Source organism: Trichechus manatus, unplaced genomic scaffold, assembly GCF_000243295.1.
Source record: "Trichechus manatus latirostris isolate Lorelei unplaced genomic scaffold, TriManLat1.0 scaffold00009, whole genome shotgun sequence".
NCBI classification, from domain to species: Eukaryota; Metazoa; Chordata; class Mammalia; order Sirenia; family Trichechidae; genus Trichechus; species Trichechus manatus.
This window is the reverse complement of record NW_004443945.1, coordinates 5,150,370-5,173,247: the sequence shown is the minus strand read 5'-3', so window position 1 is coordinate 5,173,247 and position 22,878 is coordinate 5,150,370. Positions and strand designations below refer to the sequence as shown.

Below are 22,878 nucleotides of genomic sequence, written 5' to 3'. Positions count from 1 at the left end.
TACATTTTAAGCTTATTTTCTAAATTTTTCTCTTAGATTCTCACCCGTTTGAATAGAAATGAAGCCCTCTGTGGATTCAGAATCTCTTTGAGGGGAGGAACAAAGTTTTTTTGATGTAGTTCAGTGTCTCCAACACCGTCCCTAGCACATAGAGATAATCAATAAATATTTTTGAATGAATGAATTCATTTTGGAGCACTTTTACTAAAGCGCATGGTTTTAATGCTTTGGCTGTAGTTTTACTTGAAGAAACAAATCAAATCCAGTGTTGTTTGGTCCATGTTTGCTGACTGAACACGTGTGACACTGTGTGATGACATTCCCAATCTAGTTGAATAAGAAACTTAGAATAAGTCAGCAACAAACTGAGAAAGGAACCCTGACAGGCGCAAGAAGGATCTGTAAAAAAAACAGGGAGCGCTTTTGGTTTGGGAGTCTGGGAAAGGACTGAGATGTCTGCTCCCGCCTTACTGAGCACAGCACGGGCGAGACCCAATTGGCAAGGGTTTCTATTGAAAACCACGTGAATTGCAGTTTTGTCCAAGTCATATTTAACTTTTAATTGGATACTGGGCACAAAAACGTTTAAAATGATACCTTTTAAAAATTTCATCTGTTAATGTTTTAAGATTGAAAGGCTTTTATGGTGCTCACACATACTCTCTTCTGGGTAATGTTTATATCCTGAGTGAGGCTGTGGTTCTCAGGTTGATTAGATGAGCTTGTTGTTGTTGCTGCTGTCATTGTTAGCTGCCATCAAGTCGGCCCCTAGCTCATGATGATCCCATGGGCAACAGAACGAAACGCTGCTCAGTCCTGAACCATCCCCGTGATTGGTTGTGGATCAGACCATTGTGATCCATAGGGTTTTCATTGGCTGATTTTTAGAACTAGAGCACCAGGCCTTTCTTCCTACCTAGTCCATCTTAGTCTGGAAGTGGAGCTTAGGAAGCAGAAAGATGGGGCAAAATACTTCCAGACACTTACCATAGTATCTTCCTGAGCTGTGTTCTGCTGTTGGCTGGCAGAAGAAGAGCTTTGGCATTCTTAGGTCAGGCCTGAGCCTTTGACATGATTCATTTTTCAAGTGAGTCTGGATATGTGAGCCTGGAACCCAAAGTGCATTCATTCACTGAGCACACTTCTTTCTGCCTGCTTTCTGCCAAGCCATCCAGTTCATGACATGCTGTTTTTACTTAAGGGGCCCCCAAAGGAGGGAAGGGACTTTTCCTATCCCTGCTGAACCTCACATATCTGAAGCAACAGGTAATGTGATTCTCCTTTGACAGTTCTAAGATGGTTAAATATTAAGCCCAGTGGCTGTGGCTTTACTTACAGGACTTGGATGAGCAATATGAACCAGAACAGAAACGCTCACTTTTTTCTGCTTAGACCAGAGTGCTTGATACACCAACGTCTGTATCTGACCAGGCTTCCCAAAGCAGACCAATGTGTCAGAGTTGTGAAGCTACTCAGAGGATAGCCTATAATTAGAAATAAATAATTTCTCAGCAAGACCCATAGGATTGTTGGTAGCCTTTTTTGCTCTTCAGCAACCATGTTTAGCTCTCTCTTGCTTTGCAATGTCAGCATTCTATACCACAGAATGTTCTCTGTTCAAGTAATGTATTTACTAATTCAAATCAGTTGCCTTGTTAGTAATTAGAACCCAGGGCTTGAGACCGTTGCCCTAGAATTTTTAAAACACGTTTTATTATGAAAAGGTTTAAACAAAACAAAAAAAGTAGAGAGATAGTATAATGAACCATCTGAATGTACACACAGTTATTTACATTTGGCCACATTTCTTCATCTACTTTCTTGTTGTTGAGAGTTTTTTGTTGTTTTGTGGAACACATTTTTATTCATACAATTTTATGTGAACTTTTTTTTTTTTTTTTTCTTTTTTTCATTTTGCCTTGCAGTTAAGCCATCAAGATGCCATTGTTCAGGGCCCTAGAACTTAACTTTCTGAGTCTCTCTTTTTTTTTTTTAATTTTTTATTGTGCATTAGGTGAAATTTTATAGAGCTAATTAGTTTCCCATTTGATACTTTGAACATAAAGTGTTCCATAGCATTGGTTTCACTCTCCGCAATGTGTCAGCACTCTCCCCATTTCCATCCTAGGTTCCCCATTTCCTTTCATCCTGATTGTCTGTCACTTCCTGCCCTCTCATCTTTGCTTTTGGGCAAATGTCACCCTTTTGATGTTGCATAATTGGTTCTTCTAAGGAGCATGTTCCTTTCGGGTGTTATTGTTTATTTTATGGGACTGTCTATGGTTTGGTTGAAAGGTGGTATCTGGGAATGGCTTCAGTTCCAGTTCACAAGGGTATCTTTCGGCCATAGTGTTGGGGGTTCCTCCAGTCTCTGTCAGACCAGTAAGTCTGGGGTTTTTTGTGAATTTGATTTTTTCTTATATAATTTTTTTCTCTTGCTCTGTCCAAGGACCCTCTGTTGTGATCCCAGTAGACCAGTCAGTAGTGGTAGCCGGGCACCATTTAGTTCTTCTAGTCTTGGGGTAATGTGGACTGTGGTTCATAAGGCCTGATTTGGACTAATTGCTTCCTTGAGTTTTTGATTTTCTTCACTCTCCTTTGCTCCAGACAGTAAGAGACCAATAGATGTATCTTATCTTAGATAGTCGCTCACAAGCTTTTAAGACCCCAGATGCTACTCATCAAAGTAGGAAGCAGAACTTTATGAACTATGTTGTGGCAGTTGACGTAGATGACTCCCAAGTCAATGGTTCTTCACCTTCAAGCCTAGGAACTTCATCCCACGGGGTGTTTGGTTATGTCTAAAAAGTTGCTCTGACTGTAGCCCTCATGTGCTCCATTGTCTATATTAATATATAAGCCGCATCTACAGTAATGTATGTAGAAATATCCACCACCAAACCTATATCTGCAGGTGAGTGTGTTCCCTTACACCCTCCCACACCTCTTGGTATAACTATCTGTCTGTATCCATTTGTAAATTAGTGTTTGTTAGTACTATTGTTGCAGGATTGTCTGTGCTGTAATAATTAACGGTTGTTGCCCTTTGTTCTTGCATTCCTCTCAGTGTCCTCCCATGCCTTAGTCCTGTTTTGCTGACTTCCCCATATAGTGTATTGCCTTTGCCTTCACCAATATTAACATGTGTCTTTGGAGAAGTCCTTTGATAAGCCTAAATGTTTAATTTTTAGGAGGTCCCGTTTATCTAATTCATCTTCTGTTCTGTTTCTAAGTCATGTTCTGTTTGGTATTCTATTTATGCTATATATTAGGGCCATTAGCATTGCCCCTATTTTTCTTCCGTGATCTTTATCATTTTCAGTTTTTTATTTAGGTCTTTAATCCATTCAGAGTTAGTTTTTGTGTATGATGTGAAGTATGGGTCCTTTTTCATTTTTTCACAAGTGGACATCCAGTTTTGCCAGCACCATTTGTTAAAGAGACTGTCTTTTCCCCCATTTAATGGACTTCGGCTGTTTGTCAAAGATCAGCTGTCCATAGGTGGATGGATTTACTTTGGGTTCTCAGTTCTGTTCCATTGGTCTGTGTGTCTGTCGTAGACAGTACCAGACTGTTTTGACTACCACAGCTATATAGTAGGTTCTCAGATCAGGTAGTGTGAGGCCTCCTACTTTGTCCTTCTTCTTCTTCAGTAATTCTTTAATTATCCGGGGCCTCTTTCCTTTCCATATAAAGTTGATGATTAGTTTTTCCATCTCTTTAAAGAATGCTGTTGAAATTTGGATTGGGATTGCATTGTATCTATAGATCCCTTTCAGTAATATTGATATTTTCACAGTGTTGAGCCTCCCTATCCATGAGCATGGTATGTTTTTCCATTTATGTAGATCTATTCTGGTTTCTTTCGGTAATATTTTGTAGTTTTCTTTGTATAGGTCTTTTACATCCATGGTTGGATTTATTCCTAAATGTTTTATCTTTTTTCGAGGCTATTGTAAATGGTATTGTTTTCCTGATTTCCTTTTTGAAGTTGTCTGTCTTGGAAGAGGTACAGCCAGAACGCTACTTTGAAGCAAGGATGGCGAGACTATGTCTCACATACTTTGGACATGTTATCGGGAGGGATCAGTCCCTGGAGAAGGATATCATGCTTGATAAAGTAGAAGGTCAGCCAAAAAGAGGAAGACCCTCAATGAGATGGATTGTCACAGTGGCTGCAACAAGGGGCTCAAGCATAACAAGGATTGTGAGGATGGCGCAGGACCAGGCATTGTTTCATTTTCTTGTACATAGGGTTGCTATGAGTCAGCACCAACGCGAGGACACCTAACAACAACTAACTTTGAAAATCTAGAACAGTTCATTCCCCGTAACTTTTTGTTTTGTTTTGCATGACATTGACTTGTGAAAAGAGCTCTTGGATCTTTTCAATGGAAATTATGATGTTTTTCATGAATTCCTTCTTTGGTATAGCTAAATTTTTTGTATACTTTTGTATTAGTTACTGTTAACCTGAGGATTTTGTTTTTGTTTGTTTGTTTTTTATATTTCATCATCAAACTTACTCTGGTAGCTTATAAATTGATTCACATCTGATCTTTACCAGTAGTGTTTAGTTATATTCATTTCTTTTCATTCTAAAATAAATTTCTCCTTTTGAGTTCGTACAGAATTTTTTTAATTGGTGACAAAGGTAGGTTCTGAATATTAGTCATGTATCCTGTTAATGAAAACCTTAATAACTGTTTTTCATGTTCAGTTTGCAGAGAAGTTCCAAGAAGTGAAAGAAGCCGCAAGACTAGCCAGAGACAGATCTCAGGAGAAAATCGAGACCTCAAGTAATCATTCCCAAGTAAGTAATTTGTCCTGCTTTTGTCAGGAAGGAGGGAATTCTAGCAGTAGGGCATTTGAAGGCTTTTTCAACTATTAGCCTGCTAACAGTGAGGTGGATATGACATGTTTTTATATGACTTTTGGGTTTTTCAGGATGTGCTGCTGTATTTTTGACAGAAACCAGTTCATGGGATTAAAGTTAACGTATGTCCCTGGCGCCTGAGAGACATTCTCTGGTCGCTATGTTTAAATACCTGCAGGAAGGCATTATGTCCTTGCTGGGCTGGGAGGTGGGGTCTATGTGAAAGATGCCCCATCTGGAGACTCAGATACCTTGTGCCCATGAGAGAGATAACTGTTGGGTCCCAGAGAGCCCTCATGTCTCTCTTCCTATTTTAACAAAAGTCAGGTGAGAGATGGTATCCCAATAGCTCTGTCTTAAGGACAGGCTTTGCCAGGAATTGAGTAGTCTGTCTACTTACAAGTGTGATGATTGACTGAAAAAGACCTATTTAAACCTAAAATAAAAACAGCTGCATTTTCGATGTCTAGATTGGTTATGTTGCATGAAGGGAAGCCTTGACCTAGTGACAGGGTTATTTGTAAAGAGACGGGAAGAGAGAACAGTAGGAGCAAAGATTTGGTTTCAGGAATAAGCATGATGAATTAGCAAGAGAGCAAGGCACCTGCCTGGCTGGGGCTGTAGGAATCATGGAGATGTGCTTAGAGATATTGTCAATGATCTGGAATTCTTTATCACTTGGTAGTTTATTAATTATGCATTTAATTATTTATTATTGAGTAGTTAGGGGACATTGGAGATGTTTTATGACTATTGATCTGGAAGCAATGTAAGGGTTGCCATGTGGGTGGTGCAGAAATCAGGAAGTGGCTAAAGGCAGGAAGACTGGCGAGGAGGCTGTGAGGTGGAGAATGGCAGGGCCAGGACAGCCACAGGGGCAACAAGGAAGGGATGAGTGTCAGGGACAGCGCAGAGAAAGATAACCAGGAGGCCCGGGCATCTTGAGCAGTCAAGATTGACATTCTAGACTTGACCATCAGCCTTACAGAAACATAGCTGAAGTCTTGGGTGCAGCAAGAAACATTGGGGATAGAGGGGGAAAGCTTGAGCCTTAGGAAATGGACACAGTTAAGGGAAGGGAACCAGCGAAAAGGCAGAGAAGGAGAAATTCCCGAGGAAGAAACATACTTAGGTGGACAGTGCTGCAGAGAAGAGGGGAGAGAATGCTGAGAGGGCCCTGGGTTTGTCAACCACTGTGGCTAACCCTTAGGGCAGGAGTTTTGGTGGCTCAGAATTTATGTCTGTCTTGAGTTAAAACCCCAGCACCTTGTGCCGGGCTCATCATATAAAAGGTGCCCCATGTGGATTTACTGAAATTAATGTATGTTAGATTTCAGGTGGACAGGAACTTTCTTGAACCTTTCCTAAATAATCTTTAATATAATCTAAATGATACTATTAGATTAGTATGCAAATTACCCTATTGGGGAGCCCTGGTGGCGCAGTGGTTAAGAGTTCACAGCTGCTAACCAAAAGGTTGGCAGTGAGAGTCCACCAGCCACTCCTTTGAAACCCTATGGGGCAGTTCTCCTCTGCCCTATAGGGTTGCTATGAGTCAGAATCGCCTCCTTGGCAGTGGGTTTGGTTTTTTGGTTTGGAATTACCCTACTGAATTACCGCCGAGAACCTATAAATTGGACATGTGGAATGGTCCAGATTCTGACGAGTTTCTAATGTACTTTTTTTTCTGAATACCACATATAATGGTGATGTCTTTAAACTTTAATACCTGAATTTCTTTATATAAGGTTTGTTTCGATATGTTTTCCCCCAGAAGTATTTTAAACCTTAAAAAATCAAGTATACGTATAAGATATTATTTTATGTACATATTATTAATTATGTATAAATGCTTGCCTCTAAGCTTTTGTTTTTATTTACCTTGTCTGGTTTACCCAGATATAAAAAGCATTGTATATTTTTATTTTTATTAGGAATCACATGATTTCTTGGTTTCCTGAATCTCTTAGGGAATGAACACTATGGCCAAATTTTCAAAATAGTTGAATATTTAAACAACGTAACAACAAAAACATTTTATGTGGGATTTTTTCCTACTATAAAAGTAATACATGTTTATTGTAGAAATAAAAAAATATGTCACACATAAAGCAGGAAATAAGAATCACCTGCTGTGTCACCACTTGGAGATATTAATATTTTGGTGTGTATCTTCTAATGGGATTTTCCAGTATATTTTTTCCAATGTATTTTTATACTCCTCTTTTTAACCTTTTTGTTTTTTAGTATGTTATGATCATTTCCTCATGTTTTCAGATAGTCCCTTTCAAGAATGTTTTAGTGGCTCAATAGTATTCCAGGGTTTGTTTGATCATCATTTATTCCACTAATTTCCTGTAGTTTGAGACATCTATATTCTTTTTAATTTACCATTAATATAGACAACACGGAGATGAACTTTCTTTCATATCTTTGTGCATTTTATGATTTCCACAGGCTAAATTCCTAGAGGTGGAAGTACTGAGTTAAAGGCAGGGACATTTTTAAAGGTTTTGATGTATAATGCAAACTTAACCTGCAGAAGTGTACGACAGCTATTACTCCCACCAGCAAGGAAGGAGAGTGGTTTTTCCTCCCATACCCTCACCAACAAATTTTTGCTTATGTGACAGGTGAAAAATGTATCTTATTGGGTTTATTTCATTTTCTATTTCTTTAGTAGTGAGATTAAATATTTTTATGTATTTATTGATTCTATGCATTTCTTCTTTTATAATTGTGAATCCTTTCCCTTTGTTAAAAATTCAGGTGTTCATCTTTTTTTTTACTGTTTTCCAAGAGCTTTATTTTTGAACATATGCAAAGCAAGGCAAAATAGTATTAAAACCCCCATGTACCCAGAGATCTGCTTTAACAGTCAGAAACTCACAGCCAATTGTTTCATCTCTGTTCCTTTCCATCTCCCTCCCCCCTTGCCCCCTATACTCTAAAGCAAATCCCAAGCATCCTATCATTTCATCCATAAAGATTTTGGAGTGTAGCTCTAGAAGGTAAGGATTCTAAGAGCCTTTAATGTAGGAAAGGCATTAACATTTTATGTGTAATCTCTGCTGCATATATTTTCCCTGGGTTTTGGTTAGCATTTTAAATTTCTTTATGGCATATTTTGCAATGCAGAAATTTAAAATTAGTCAGATTAGTGCATTGTTCCCCTTCATGGTTCCTTCCTTTGCCTTTATGCTTATTGGAGGCTAAATAAGATGTTAGCCAAGATCAGATGAGATTTCACCTCCACGTGGTGCTACTTATTACAGAGAACATTTCAGAATAGTCCTAACAATGTTAGATAGGAACAGAGACAGCAAACATCCGTATTTGATTTTTGCTTTTTAATGAGTGTGTTGATCTAATTCTGTGTAGCTCCAGGATTTTTAAGTTCTTGTCTCAGCTTCTAATACTTTTTCTTTATCCTTATTCATTGTTTCTTGTTACTTGTTATTTATGACAGTCCCTCCTCCCCTTTTAATCTCCGGCTTTATTCTCTGGTATTTCGGGAGACCTATCACCTAGGCTTGTTAGGTTTGTTGGTGAAGTTTGAGTAAAAAGGCTCTGAGTGACCTCTTGAGGGGCTCTCTTGTCAGGAAAATGAACTTCACAGGGACTCTTCAGGGCCCTTCTCTTTGTTCTTGATGGTCTCTGTTAGTCTTTTTTACTTGTTAGCCTCCGCTGTGTTCTGGACAGATGAGTTGGTCCATCCACACTGATAAACACACAGTTTCTCATTATGCCTAATTTGCTGCCGATGTGAGGATAAGCAATAACGTGTGAAGATAATTCACTTTGACCAGGAATCTGGGTGTGAAACCCCATCTTCTACTCAGGCATCCAGCGTCAATGGGACAGATGATGAAAAGGCCTCCCATACGGGTCCTGCTGACACACACCTGAAATCTGAGAATGATAAGCTGAAGATCGCTTTGACACAGAGGTAAGGGTTGTTTATTTTCTCCAAGTCCAGCACTTCCCTAAGCCTTTCCTGCTGGGCAGCGTTTCAGGAAGTTGGGAGGGGAGACTTGGCCTTGCCTGGAGCATCTAATCTTGTGGTTTGGTCAAAGGAAGACCAGCAGGCCTTCATGGCTGCTCTTTGTCTGACTGACGACACCGGCGTCAATTCTTGTATGTGTGTGTGAGTGAGAGTGTATGTGAGGTGTGAGAGCATGAGTGTGTATGTATGAGTGTGTGTGTGTGTGAGTGAATTTTTGAGTGTGACTGAGAATGAGTGTGTGTGCTGTGCATGCATGTAACGGTGAGGATGTATATGTAAATGTCTATATGTGTGTGTGGCATCACCATACTGCTTTTGTATCTCAAGAATGTGGCCCATTTCCCATAGGCTGTGTTGGACTTTGTGGTGTGGGCTGGCCCTGTGACGATCATGCTCAGAGCTGCTGTTTTCAGATTCATTCTGCTCGCCTGGCCTGGGGCTCAGCCGGCTTCTGCCAGCCTCTATGTGGCCCAGAAGCTGCTCTCCTCAGAGTTGCCCCATTTAAGAGCTATATCGTCTTAGAGGCCATCATGTCTAAATTCCTCCATTTTACAGATGTGGAAACTGAGTCCCAGGTGGTAAAGTGACTCCTTGCCCAAGGTCACATGACTAGTAAATCTTTCCACTACCCCATAATGCCTCCCTTTCACCCAAGGGTGCAGTTACGACCTCTTCAGGAACCTTCTCAGAGGCAGCTGGTCGCACATTCCGCAGCTGGAGCCACCAAAAGGTTGTACCCACCTCTCCATCTCAGCTGGCCTGGCTGTGCTTGGAGCATAATGGCTGTGGTCTGACCTAGGAATTCCAGAAAGCACATGGGATGCTTAGACCAGGCTACTTGTCTTTGGACTGTGGGTCTTTGTCAGATACTTCAAAGAACAGAACCATGACCAGTCTCTTTTCTTACTCATTAGGAGATTGTGAGGACTATTTTTGGTTGTTGAAGTCACAATGGGCTGCCTGGAAGACAATGTTTCATCCCTAAAAATAAGTGTTTTTAAATCCCAGTTTAATGAATGAGTGAATTACAGGAATGGGCATGAAGCCATTTCCCTAAATCAGCTTAAATTTTCTGTCATCAACTCTAAAATTAATCAGATAATAACATTTTGCTATTTTTTCAGTCTGTGAGGTTTGAAATTGAAAGTATTTATTTTCCAGTCACATAAGGTCCTTGAGGCTGTTGGATGAAAAATAATGCAGATTATTCAGAGGCCGTTGTATTTATTTTAAAAAAAAAAAAAAAAAAACCTTTAGTAATTGACTCTCCTCAACCAGGCAGTATTGATAAGGACCAGGAAGCTTTCTGATAGACTTGTCTTCCCTGTCACCTCAGGTCACATTCAGCACCACAGATGTGTAGGCTCCCAAGCAGGAAAAAATGAGGGCCAAAAGGGAGCAGTGACTGAGGGGAATGTGATTCCAGTGTGTTTTTTTAAACTTCTTTCTCACTAAGCACATAAAATCAAAGATAAAACATACAGTTTTTGTGGTAACAGAAGAGGTATCCCTCAGACCGTGGGGCTTCTCACACCCCTGAGGTGACATGGGGCCAGCCAGGGAAGCCCTCACATATTGTCTAGTTAGAACCCCAGTTCTGCCCATACCAGATCCCCAGTCACTTTGTCCTCTGTCCTCAGGACCTCGGCTCTCAAATCTGGATTCAATGAAAGGCTCTGAGGAGGCACAAGTTACAATGGGACCATCATCACCCTGGAGCAAGGCTTTTTGTTTGTTTCAACCTGGAGTCCTTGGGCTCCAAAGAGAAGTGTTGGGAACTTGTTGAAAGGGCCCATAGCTTTCATGAGATTCTCAAAGGGCTCCACGCCCACCCCACACCTGCCAGCAATTCAGAACCACTGTCCTTGAAGGGGAGTCCCTGGGTGCAAACAGTTATCACGCTTGGCTGCTAAATGAAAGATTGGAGGTTGAAATCCACCCAGAGGCACCTCAGAAGAAAGGCCTGGTAATCTACTTCTAAAAAGTCAGCCATTATAAACCCTATGGAGCACAGTTGTACTCTGACACACTTAAGGTAGCCTTGAGTCAACTCAGCAGCATCTGGTTTCCTGGTCCCTCAGGGAAGGAATCTTGGTGTGAGAGGAGGGCTCTGCGGGCTGGGGTCAGTAGGAAAGTAGGAAGGTGGGTCCTCATCCTTCTGTGTAGCCTTCATTCTTAGTTTTGCATCTTTATTCTTTAAGAATTATATTCTTTTCTAAAGCGATTCTCTGAGGAAAATAGCCCCACGAGGTGACACATTGATGCTACAAAGAGGTACCAGTGCTCCTTGGCTCTTGTTCACATAGCCAGGCCTGATGTAGGCTCCAGAGGTGGGCTGTGGGGGCAGCAAGGCCCTCCCAGGCAGGTGGAGGTGGAGTAGAACAACACCCACCATCTTGGTCACCGCCTTGTCCCCCTCCCACAGCGCAGCCAATGTGAAGAAATGGGAGATTGAGCTGCAGACCTTGCGGGAGAGCAACGCCCGGCTGACCACAGCACTGCAGGAGTCAGCGGCCAGCGTGGAGCAGTGGAAGAAGCAGTTCTCCATCTGCCGTGATGAGAACGACCGGCTCCGCAACAAGGTGGGCCGCCAGCCCGAGGGCCATGCTGGGTGTGCGGGACCACATGGGAGCAGGAGGGACAGGCCACTGAGGCTGGCTTGAGCGGGCAGTGGCATGGCCTGAGGGCCATGCTGGGAGTGCTGGGCCATGTGGGAGCAAGAGGGACAGGCCACTGAGGCTGGCTCGAATGGGAGGTGGGACCACCCACCCTCCCTTTGCTCTCTCCTCCCTCCCACTCACTCCTCTTCCTCATGGGCAGGAGAAGACTTACTACCTCTCCTCTTTGAACTTCCTGCCGCCTCCCTCCCTTTCTTTCTTTTTCTTTTTTTAATTTGAATGCATGTGCTCCATATCTTTAATGCTTATGTACACTTGAATTTGAGACCTCTGAGTTAGTTTAAATGTTAGAACAAGAGGGGAGTTTGGGGGCAGATATCTGGACTTTTAAACAATTCTGATAAATCCAAGGAGCAAACTTCAGTCCTATGTTACAACTATGCAGCAGCCTTTAACACAATTTATGTCATCCTCCTTAAAACTGAAACACTTTGTCCATTAGTTTTTGAGAAATCCTCGTGCTTCTGTTTCTCTTTTGCAGGATTCTTCATGATCCCTAATGTCACTGTACCCAGTCCTCCCCCTCTTTACTTGCCCCCACTCCCCAGGTGATCTCATCTTTCCCTCCATCGTCTTTTATATGGTGCTGCTATGCTGATGTCCCTGTCTTTCTCAGAAGGAATTTCACCCTGTGAATACCTGGCTTATTATTGTTGTGGAACCAAGTTTTCTAATTCCTACTGCTAAGGAGAAGATGAATAAATTGGGGATTTCATTTTTAGTACCTCACAGAAAGTGTTCTCTGAGACTCGTTGAAGATTGGTCTTTTATTCTGTGGGGCCCTCTGTTGGCATTTCTGTGGTTCATGGTCTTCAGTGGAGGGTCCATGGGTGAGTGAGAAAATAGAGTCAGGGAAAGGAGGAGAGTTTTCTTAGAAGCCCTGCTTTCGTGAAAATCACTATTTGTAAAATTGCAAACTGGAAAGCAAAAAGGAACACGGCCCTTGGAGTATGAGGGGGTCAGGTGCTGACAGCCATGGTTGGCAGATCAGATGCCCTCTGCTCTCCTGCCTTAGCCTCCTAGCATTTTGGTTTCTTAAGAATTCATCCATCCTTGCCTATAGGGTCACTATGAGTCAAAATTGACTCAGCAGCAATGGGTTTGGTTTTTGCCTATAATTAATCGTCCACACTCTTCATAGTTGGGCTGAGTTGCTGCGGTAGTTCTGGGTGGCCAGAGATTCCCCCATTGAGGACTGAGGTTTCTGTGCTTACCACCTTTTGGTGGTCAGACTTAATTTCACAGGCAGTTTACACTCAGGGCTTTGGAGCTGGCTTTGTAAGTGCAGGATTTGGGGGAGGACACTCTCGCTTGGCCCTCGTTGCTAACCTGCCCTGCCTGGCGTGGAGTGGAGCCACTGGGTCCCCGCGCTCCATTTCACCGTCTTACTTTGATGCTGATGGCATGTAACACTGCCTCCTGTCATTTTTGCAGACCAACTTGACTCTCCATGTAAATGTCCAAAGTGCTGACAGTGAGGGGCAGCGGGCCAGTCGCTGACTTGGCAGGTTACTTCCCAAGGCCTAGCAGATCTGCCTGCTGGCAGGATTGATTGCCCTTTATTTTACTTTTTCAAGCAGAGAGCTTAATGTCTTGCTTTGTGTCTGAGTATAAGTTCCGAAGGGCGGGGGGAGGGTGGGTAGAGATTGTGCGTCATAGAACTTGCTCCTGTGGAGGAGTGTCAGCTTCCCTAAAGGGAAGGAACACGACCTGGATTTCCAGGACTAGGGGCTGAAGATGGTGGCTCTCCAGCTGCCCCTGTGACTAGGGGTTCAGACCCTGAGGGTGGTAGACCCCTGAGAGGTGTCCTGACAGTGACCACTCAGTGCCCTTAATAGTGATAACTGCTGTTGCCAAGGACGCCACAGGCCTCCTCCATCAGTATGGTGCTTTCGTGTAACCCCTACCATCCAGCCCACTCTGCGCACACACTTCAGCCCCTGGAAATGCTCAGTGCCACTTGGCAATTCCAGAGGTGTGGGTCTTTGCATGCTCATCCCATGTGGGGAAGCCTTTCGTTATGAGTCGGAATTGACTCAATGGCAGTAGGTTTCAGTTTTTGGGTTTGGGGAAGGAGAGAGACGCAGCTTGGATTCACCATTCATCCTGCATTCATCATTCGTCCTCTCTAAGGAAGAGGCCCACAGGCCAGGCCCCTTTGCATGCATCAGTAGGGAAAGGTCATCTAGAAATAAAGGTTGTCATTCCCATTTGGTGGCCGCTGCTCCACGGAGTTACTCGGTTCCCTACTCTGCTGGCTTCAACCTTTGAGATGCCACAGCGTAACTCAGGACATGATTAAAATGATGTGAAAATCATGCTGGGAAGAAGCAGAGAGATTCAGGGGGCATCTGGCCCCTGCTTGTGACGGCCCCTTAAAGCAAACCAAAAGTTACATCCCACGACTGTGAGAGAACCAGAAGCCCAGAGCATCCTGAAGCCAGGCGCTGTTATTTGTTTGGCTTTGCTGGTAGAGACTGAGGCATCTCGTGTGAGTAGGATTAAACACAGCTCCACAGTCGCATGGAGTTTGTTCATAGCCACAAAGGAAAACTTATAGACGGGTTAGCTTATGGTTTATTTTTGTTTAATGTCCAAAGTTAATGAGCATGCCTGCTGTAATGTGTGATATTTATTAAAGATTGACGAGCTCGAAGAGCAGTGCAGTGAGATAAACAAAGAGAAGGAGAAAAATACCCAATTGAAGCATAGGATTGAGGAGCTGGAATCAGAACTACGAGAGAAGGAGACGGTGAGTAGTGATGTGCTAAGCACTGTATCCTCTCGTCCCCTGGGCCTCATGGGGTGATCTCACCCAAGGACACAGCAGGTGGCCGTGAAGCATGTGACCCAGCTCTGGCAGCTGCCTGGTATCAGCACTGAGGTAGAGCCAGGAGTCACACCAAGGCACAGACGCTCCAGAGCACAGGCCTAACCGTTACACCCTGCCGCAGCTCACCGCAGTTATCATACAGTCACTCAGATCCAAGGCACAGACGCTCCAGAGCACAGGCCTAACCTAACCATTACACCCTGCCGCAGCTCACCGTAGTTAATACAGCCAGTCACTCCGATCCAATGCACAGATGCTCCAGAGCACAGGCCTGTTACACCCTGCTGCAGCTCACCGTAGTTATCATACATCCAGTCACTCAGACCCAGGAGCAAGCTGGACATTCTACAAAACACTTAGGAAATTTTTATAGATAATCTCTCATCAGAAGTTGAGTCCTCCTGTCAAATTAATACAGTTAGAGCCACTATTCATGCAGCCATTTATTTTCTGGGGGCAGGACAGCCAAGTATACAAACACAGGACCCCATGGGCAAGCTGCCAAACCTCTCAAAGCCTCAGTATCTTCATAAACAAAATCGGAACCCTAAGGATACCTGCCGTTTTCTGGTGGTGTATGGAGTCTCTGGTGGCGCAGTGGTTAAGCACTCGGCTGCTAACCAAAAGGTTGGCGGTTCAAACCCACCAGTCACTCTGCGGGAGAAGAATATGGCAATCTGCTTCCATAAAGAAGCAGAAACCCTTTGGGGTGGTTCTACTCTATCTTGTAGGGTTACTGTGAGTCAGAATCATCGATTTGACAGCAATGGGTTTGGGTTTTTTATTTGTTTGTTTTTATGGAGTCCGTGGGTGGTGCAAACAGTTAACATGCTTAGCTGCTTACCAAAAGGTTGGAGGTTCAAGTCCACCCAGAGGCACCTCAGAAGAAAGTACTGGTGATCTACTTCTAAAAAATCAGCCATTGGAAACTCTATGGAGCGCAGTTCTACCCTGATGCACATGAGGTCGCCATAAGTCGGAATCAACTTGACAGCCACTGGTTTTTTATGGACGTCATGAGCTCTTAGAATGAACTGATGTTTAAGTATTAACATCATCATGTATTACTTATGCATACAGTGCAGGTTCCAAAAACCATTGGTGGTTTTCAAGAATACATTGTGTCTGATTTGCCTTCATGTGCCTTTTCAAATTTCTGTCTCATGTAGGAGTTGAAAGATCTCCGAAAACAAAGTGAAATCATACCTCAGCTCATGTCAGAGTGTGAATATGTCTCTGAGAAATTAGAGGTAAGGTGGGAGCCGTCCATCTCAGCTCAGGCGGGAAGGCGTTTGTGGTGTTACTCATTCTCTCTGCTGCCTCTCACCGGCACACCTTGCATGTTAAAGAAGAATGCTTTTGTATTCATAAAAGCCAGCGGTAATTGCATGCCAGATGCCATCTGGGTCCCCAGGTGCAGATTCAGCAGCATTTGTCTTTTGGTTTTTCCATCTATAAAGACATCCTGTGTGTAGCAACATTGTAGGTGACTATTTCCCACCCACAGAAGCCCCACAGGACCACAGAAGCAGGAGGAGCCGGGGCTGCAGGGATGGACAGGGAACATAAGATCCACCTCTGCCACTCCTCAGCTGATGACCTTGGGCAATGACCTTGGGCAGGCCCTCCTTGCTGGCCTCAATGTCTGATCCATATAAGGAGTGTCTCCTAACTTCAGGTCTTTTGATGTACACAAGAAGCAGTTTACTCAGGTACACAACCCCAGTGTTAGCTGCTGGTTTATGAGCACATGTTCAGAAAGAATCTCCTTTTATACCCGCAGAAGAAAGCATTTTGGAAGCTCATACTTGAGAGGAAGAGTACAAGGCTTAAGTCTCCTTTAAGGACGCACAGCTGTCTCATCTTCCACAGTCGTCAGATTCACCCAGAGGGGCCTGCATTGGCTGAGCAGGGGCCCAGCTCTGTAGAGCATCTCCATGGTAACAGCATCTGGGTGCACAGGCGGCTGTCCCCAGGTCACTGTCAGCCAGCCCTCCCTCACTGAGGCCCAGAGGCTGGCGAGGGGCTGAGGAGGCTTCCCATCTATTCTCAGTTTCTCTCTCTCAAAATGAAAGGGGGCCTCTGCTGACCACCTTGGACCTAGGGCTGAAACCCCTCTCACTGGGATTTCAGTGTGAATTAGAACCAGGCTCCCTCAGGAAGGGTCTCGAGTTCACCATTCTGTGTCGGGACTTGGTTTTTCAGGCCAGGTGTTGGTTAGCACTTCTGTCAGAAAACAAATGGGAAGGAAGGGGCACACAGAAATGTCTGATGCTTCCTTTTTTTTAAATTGTAGTAAAATTTAGAAAGAGCAATGGTTAAGCACTCAGCTGCTAATCGAAAGTTTGGTGGTTCGAACCCACCAGCCACTCCATGGGAGAAAGATGTGGCAGTCTACGCCTGTAAAGATTATAGCCTAGAAAACCCTATGGGGCAGTTCTACTCTGTCCTGTAGGGTTGCTATGAGTCAAAATTGACTCAACGGCACCTAACAACAACAGTAAAATATATGAGACATAAAATTTACCATTTTAACTATTTTTAAGTGTACAATTCAGTGGTAATAATTATATTCCCAGTGTTGTGCAACCGTCACCACTATTTGTTCCCCAAACGTTTTCATCACCCCAGACAGAAACTCTGGACCCATTTTGCAGTATCCCCATCGCTGCTTCCTTTCTGAGCTTAGTGGTCACAACCCTGTGTGTTGGGGGATTCACAGCATTGCTAGGGGTTTCAGACCCCCTCGGAGGCACACAGGTCTTGTGGAGAATGGACGGTTTGGCTAGAGCAGGTCTCAGTGGACACATGGCCCCAGTCACTCTGTTTTCTGGATCCTTCTCCTTTTATTTTACTTCAGGCGGCAGAGAGGGACAATCAAAACCTGGAAGACAAAGTGCGGTGTCTAAAGACGGACATTGAGGAGAGTAAATACCGACAGCGCCACCTGAAGGTGGAGTTGAAGAACTTCCTAGAGGTGCTGGACGGGAAGATCGACGACCTCCACGACTTCCGCCGAGGCCTCTCCAAGCTGAGCTCGGACAACTAGGACTGGGGCACGGCCAAGCGTTAGCCCCGTGTGTGTGAGACAAAATAGCATTAGGACGTTCTCCTGTTTGCATTGCTTCTGTAAATGCAGGCGCAGTTTGTCGTGTTTCCAAACCAGTTGTGCCGTCCACTCAACTCCTCAGATTAGAAATCTCCTCTCGCTTCTCTGGCCTTGTGAGGTTGTGGACAACTGGAAGATTCTGACTCAGGAATCCAGAACTAGGTCTACCTTAAACGCCTATGTAGTTAGGGCAGGGACATTTATATCTTTTTTAAGGGCTGTTGCAACCATATGAACTGAAAAAAAAAAAAAGTATTTTCTAATCCAAATACGAATATCCTTTACACCAGGCTGTTTTGCTCCTTTTATTGACTGGCATTCAGAGTTTTGAATGTCCACTAGGCCCCGATCCATGGGGCATGAAGGTAACAGTTCCTTCTCAGTAAATATTGATATGCTTTAAAAGAACCACTTAGTGTAGAGACTTGTCCAGAAAAAGAAAGCAAGTTTCTGGTGGGTGCGTTTTCTGGCACGGGAATCACCTGCACTCACCAATACCCCTCCCACCCAGTTTGTACGGTTGCGACAACGTTCCTTTTCTTGGTTTTTGTTTCTGAGCAGATGGCTGTGCTGTGGGAACAGCATGCAAGGAGGGTGCCTAGCACAGTGTCTGACACAAGTAGGTGCTTAATAAATACTTGTTCAATAAAACATACAAACAGAATTTAGTGTGTTAATCAAACCCCACAGCAGAGTTCATCCCTGTGAATGGTACACCATCTTTACTGTGCTGGGTAGTTACCAGCATAAATGCGACTAACTGTGTGGCCAAACCCAAGGATTGCCTCAGCGGCCATGGGGCAGGAAGGGTGGCAGTGGAAGAAACAGGAGCTGGTCTCAGCCCCCAGAGTCCAGCCCATGGGGCAGTGCCTCTGGGTGTGTCTGATATTGGGACCGCCCTTCTATGGCCTGGGGATTCCAGGACCCCTGGCTATCCATGGTATAGGGGCTGCCCAGGGCGTGGGATCCTACGTTGGTTTGAATAGTTGAAGCCTATGAAATCACACAGGCCCATGAGGAAGAGAGAGTCAGGTCAACTGGCTGAGACTTGGCCTTAGAACAGAGGAGTTCTGCCCAGGTCTGCCTCTGCCCTTCCCAGTGCCTGCTGAAGAAGGGACCGGAGCCATAACCCTCTCCGCCTCCCTTACAGAGTGTCTGAGGGCACTGTTGGCATCCTCTGTTGGGAGCAGCTGGCCCATGCATGGCGAGAATTTTCACAGCCCTGGCCCCACACAATTCTAAATACCTTCTGGGGGCTTTGAGAACCATCTAAAAGAACTTTCTCCTCTAGATAATGTTCTCCAGTGGTTAGAATTTCTTTTGCTGGCTTTGGATTAGTAGGCACAGAGCCTGAGAAGAGGGCTAGGGATACACCTGGATGTGACCTGGGCCCCAAGGTGAGTCTTTGGTCCCATGGCTCTACTTCACCTGGCTGAGACCCTCTCTCTGAGCAGGGAGGTCTTGTTTGGGATGGGAAAGGAGGGAAGGCTTTTGATCTGGAGCACTAAGGCACTTTAGGGGAGACCCCACAGGAGGTGTGGGGCCCCATGGGGGCTTTAGTTGAGTTCACTGGGCTCTTGGGGAGTCCAGAAAAGGGAGAGAGGAGGGAGAGGAGCAGACAGGAAATGGAAAGTGTGGTCAGCCCTCTTGGTGATTGGGGTAGGATGGAGTTGGCCCTGCCCTTTCCCCAGAGTTTCAGATAGCTCTCATGACAATTGGCAATTGGTAGCAGCTCCCTCCTGTCTGTATCAGGACCCTGGAGAGCTGGGCTGGCAGTGGGTTGGCCACCACCACTGTCTAGTAGGTGACTGACTGGTGCATGTTCAGGTGGCACATTCATAGAATAGGGTCCTTTGCTAACGCCTTTTGTGCATTCCAGTAGCAGCAACTTAGGGAAGAACACATGATAAGTGGTGGAGCCATTGCCATGTGTCCCTGGCTACTGTGTCCCTCTGCAGTTGAGACTCATGGTCCGGCCTTACCAATATTGAAGAGTTTGGCAAGCACCTTGTAAGTAGTAGGCGAGGAATGTAGACAGATTCCCCTTACTATATGGGCTCATCTATCTCTAAATCTGTTGCAGTCTAGGAGCGAAAAGCAGTAGGGACTCCTTTAAAGGGGAAGGTAAGTTGGCTTTGGAGTCCCTGGGAGGTGCAGACGGTTTACATGCCAGCTGCTAAGTGAAAGGTTGGAGGTTCGACTTCACCCAGAGGTGCCTTGGAAGAAAGACCTGGTGATCTACTTCTGAAAAATCAGCCATTGAAAACTCTGTGGAGCACAGTTCTACTCTGACACACATGGGGTCACCATGAGTCAGAATCACCTTGATGGCAGCTGGTTTTTAATTTAGGTTCATCAGTGACAGCACAACAACTTTCAGAAAACACTGGACTTTCCATTGTTTCTGCTTTTCTGTAAAGACTTTACTGTTTCTTCATCTACTTAAAAAAATAAAAAATAGTGGCCTGGGAACAACCTAGTGGAGGTTTACGGTCAGTCAGGAGACCAGCTGTGTCTGGTAGCCTCTGGTGCTGTGAAGGGTGAATTTGATAAAAAGAAAATGACCCCTGAATTCATCCTGGTGTTCATTTGAGCTGGTTTAGCATGCCCCCCTTATTGTGAAGTCCAGCCACAGTCTCAACAGTGATGTCCTCTGGTTGTCATTGTCTTAGGCCAAATGCAGGCAGGGCAAAACCTTTCCACTTGTGAACATCAAGCCACGTTGAGCTGCCCGGGAGACTTAGAGCTTAGGACGTTGCATTTTTGGTTTCTGAATAGTGTCTCCTGATTTTGATCCCCTTCAAGACTAGCTGCTTGTTCCTTGATCATCTTGCTTTCTGCATCTGTGAAACCTGGGGCCTGAAAGAAGCAAAGCAAAACTTAGAACCCTTTAACCAGGATGATCTTTAAAAATAACTGTTTTCATTCCAGTAAAGACCCACTGGGTACACTTAAAAGTTGAGAGTGGTGAATAGAGATGAAGTCGTCCTAGTGCCCAGGGCATGTAGAATCGCCAGAGTGACAAGTGAGGACAGTGTGGTCAGGCCTAGATGGAGAAGAGCACCAGCGACCCTACAGACCTTGTGTGGTATATCATTTTCACACTCTCCTACAGGCCATCACTTTCGACCTTCATTTGATGGGAGAATTGGGCAGATACCATAACTTCATTTCTCAGACAGGAAGTGGAGACAGAAGAAGGGTAAGTGGCATGCCCAGGGTCCCCCAGTTAGTCAGCAGCGACATGAGCCCTGGTCCAGGTCTCCCGAACCTTGGTCCATTGTCTTTCTATGAGCTATGTTGCTGTCCTCCCCTTGGTGACCCTTGGATGGCAAGAAAAAAAAACCTGATAAGAGCATATTGCAATTACATTATTTTAGCATATGTCCACAGCAAACGACAGTTTATAGATGAGCAAATCAGAATTATACCTACATTCATTACAAAGAGTAAGTTCCACTTGTGAAAGATTCTGCATTTCAGAGCTCTTTCCAGGAGAGTGGTGGTTAAAATGTCTGAGCTCTGGAAGGCGAGTTCTATGGAAACCATGCTCTTGTTGAGTCCTTTGTCGATGGCTTTAGTGGAGGCAGAGCAGTTGTTTCGAAACAAATGGGACGTCCTGAGATGGCAGAGATGAACATGGTTCTGGCTGAGGATTGCCTGTCCACTTCCCACCTATAACCCCTCCCAGAGGTGAGCCAGTACTGAGGGGAGCAGGCTATCCCAGTGGTCAGAGCAGATTGAATGGAATTTGACCAACACCCAGGAGGACTGGGTCTCCAACCTTTTGGATTTTTCTGTAGTCTAAGGCCAGCCCAGACTCCAGGCCTACTGCTTTGGGGTATGTGTGTACGTGTGTGGTAAATCTATTGTGTCCATTTATTTAATAAATATGTTTGAGCACCTCCACTTAGAAGATGCACAGTTACTGTAGTAAGTGATGTGAGTGATGGAATAGTTCCAGACTGTGGTTCTGGTTAGTTGAGCATTCTGGTTACTCTGTGTTCAGAGTTTCACTAGAGCCAAGTGTAAATGAAAATGTCCACATTATTATTGGGAGACCAAAAGGCCTGTCGGTTTCATCTTGTTGTGTAAATGAAAAGCTAGAGCATGTATAGTTAATGTGCTGTCCAGAACCGCCGTTAATCTGCCCATTTTTAAAGGACTCCTTTTCTGGAGACTTCTGTATGAAACCAGGGGTGACTTTGGATAACAGCCAATCATAAGGTGTGCCAAGGACCTCACCTGTGGCCAGGTGCACCCAGGAAGGAAGGAAGGCAGGGAAGGAGGGAGGGAGGAAGGAAGGAAGGTGCCCTGAGGTGATGAAGTGTAGGCACTCTAAAGAGAATACCCTTTAAGAGGGAGCCAGCCATCGCTCTTTGTTAACAGTTAAAAGAGGGTTGTTTGTGCTGTTCATCCCTCTAGAAGTTACAATTCTTTTATTCACTTGACATTTCACTGGATTTTGAAGCACTGACAATTTAAACTAGAAGCTTGCAAATCCATGTCCATAAATATTTTTAAATGATATGCATGGTTTAAAGGGGTTTCTGAGTACCTGGTTTTCCCAAAGAAATATGGTATATTCTGGGGGTGGTGGGGGTGAGGGCATGGAGGGGGAAATCCTGTAATAGAAGTGTGTGTTATTTACATGTCTTTTCCATACACCCATCTCAAGAATGTAGGCTTTCTAGTTCCTCTTTCAACACTAGCCAGCCAAGAAGGGGACGTTTGGTAAGAATTTTGAGCTGGATGAAATGTTCTGATGAATTTAGGGTTGTGTGTGTGTGTGTGTGTGTGTGTGTGTGTGTGTGTGTGTGTGTTGGAGAAGGAGGAGGAAGCAGCAAGAGGAAGCAGGAGAAACAAGGGACAATTTTCAATTAAAAAAACTATGTATACCTAAGAGGAGTCTTTATTTTAATATTTCTGATGGTGATGTTATACGTTCTGGAATCCATTTATGGAAAGAAGAGTTTCTGGATCTTTTGTTTTTAGTGGAATTGTACAGTGCCTGCTCTCTCTGATGAGTGGGGAGCCCTGCTGGAGAGTGGTCCCCCAGTCACACAGATCCCCAGTCCACCCAGCAGTAGCGGCAAGAAACCATGGTGGAGGTTAAACTTGTTATAAATACATTTTGGCAGACGGTTGACAGGACTGATTGTATGCAGCTGTGGGGAAGGTGTTATTGTTTTTACCTGTTGTACCATTTTTAGTATAAAGTCCTGACATTAGATAAATTGCTGTAATAGTGTCTTATGATATGACAGGCAGGAAGATGTTTCTTGCACCAGATTTGAGAGTTTAATGATAAGAATGGGTAGACAAGTGAACTCTGCCAAGAATCCTTTCTTTTTTCTTTTTTAATTTTTTTGCTAC

The 22,878-nt window shown here is 44.3% G+C and overlaps 1 protein-coding gene across 4 annotated transcripts in view; it reads left to right on the top strand.

Moving 5' to 3' along the window:
* HOMER2 (homer scaffold protein 2) overlaps window positions 1–18,157 on the top strand; it is a 117,301-nt gene extending 99,144 nt beyond the window's left edge. For 2 of the 4 annotated variants that reach the window (XM_004370673.3, XM_023725974.1), the window contains 6 exons: window positions 4,721–4,813; window positions 8,719–8,825; window positions 11,308–11,464; window positions 14,202–14,312; window positions 15,563–15,643; window positions 17,254–18,157. In XM_004370673.3, coding sequence (XP_004370730.1) covers window positions 4,721–4,813; window positions 8,719–8,825; window positions 11,308–11,464; window positions 14,202–14,312; window positions 15,563–15,643; window positions 17,254–17,442 — 738 coding nt within the window. In that variant the 3' untranslated portion in view covers window positions 17,443–18,157. Of the gene's footprint in view, window positions 1–4,720; window positions 4,814–8,685; window positions 8,826–11,307; window positions 11,465–14,201; window positions 14,313–15,562; window positions 15,644–17,253 lie in introns of all 4 variants that reach the window. The other 2 variants (XM_004370672.2, XM_023725973.1) reach the window with 1 other exon arrangement.
* The last annotated feature ends 4,721 nt before the right edge of the window (window positions 18,158–22,878 follow it).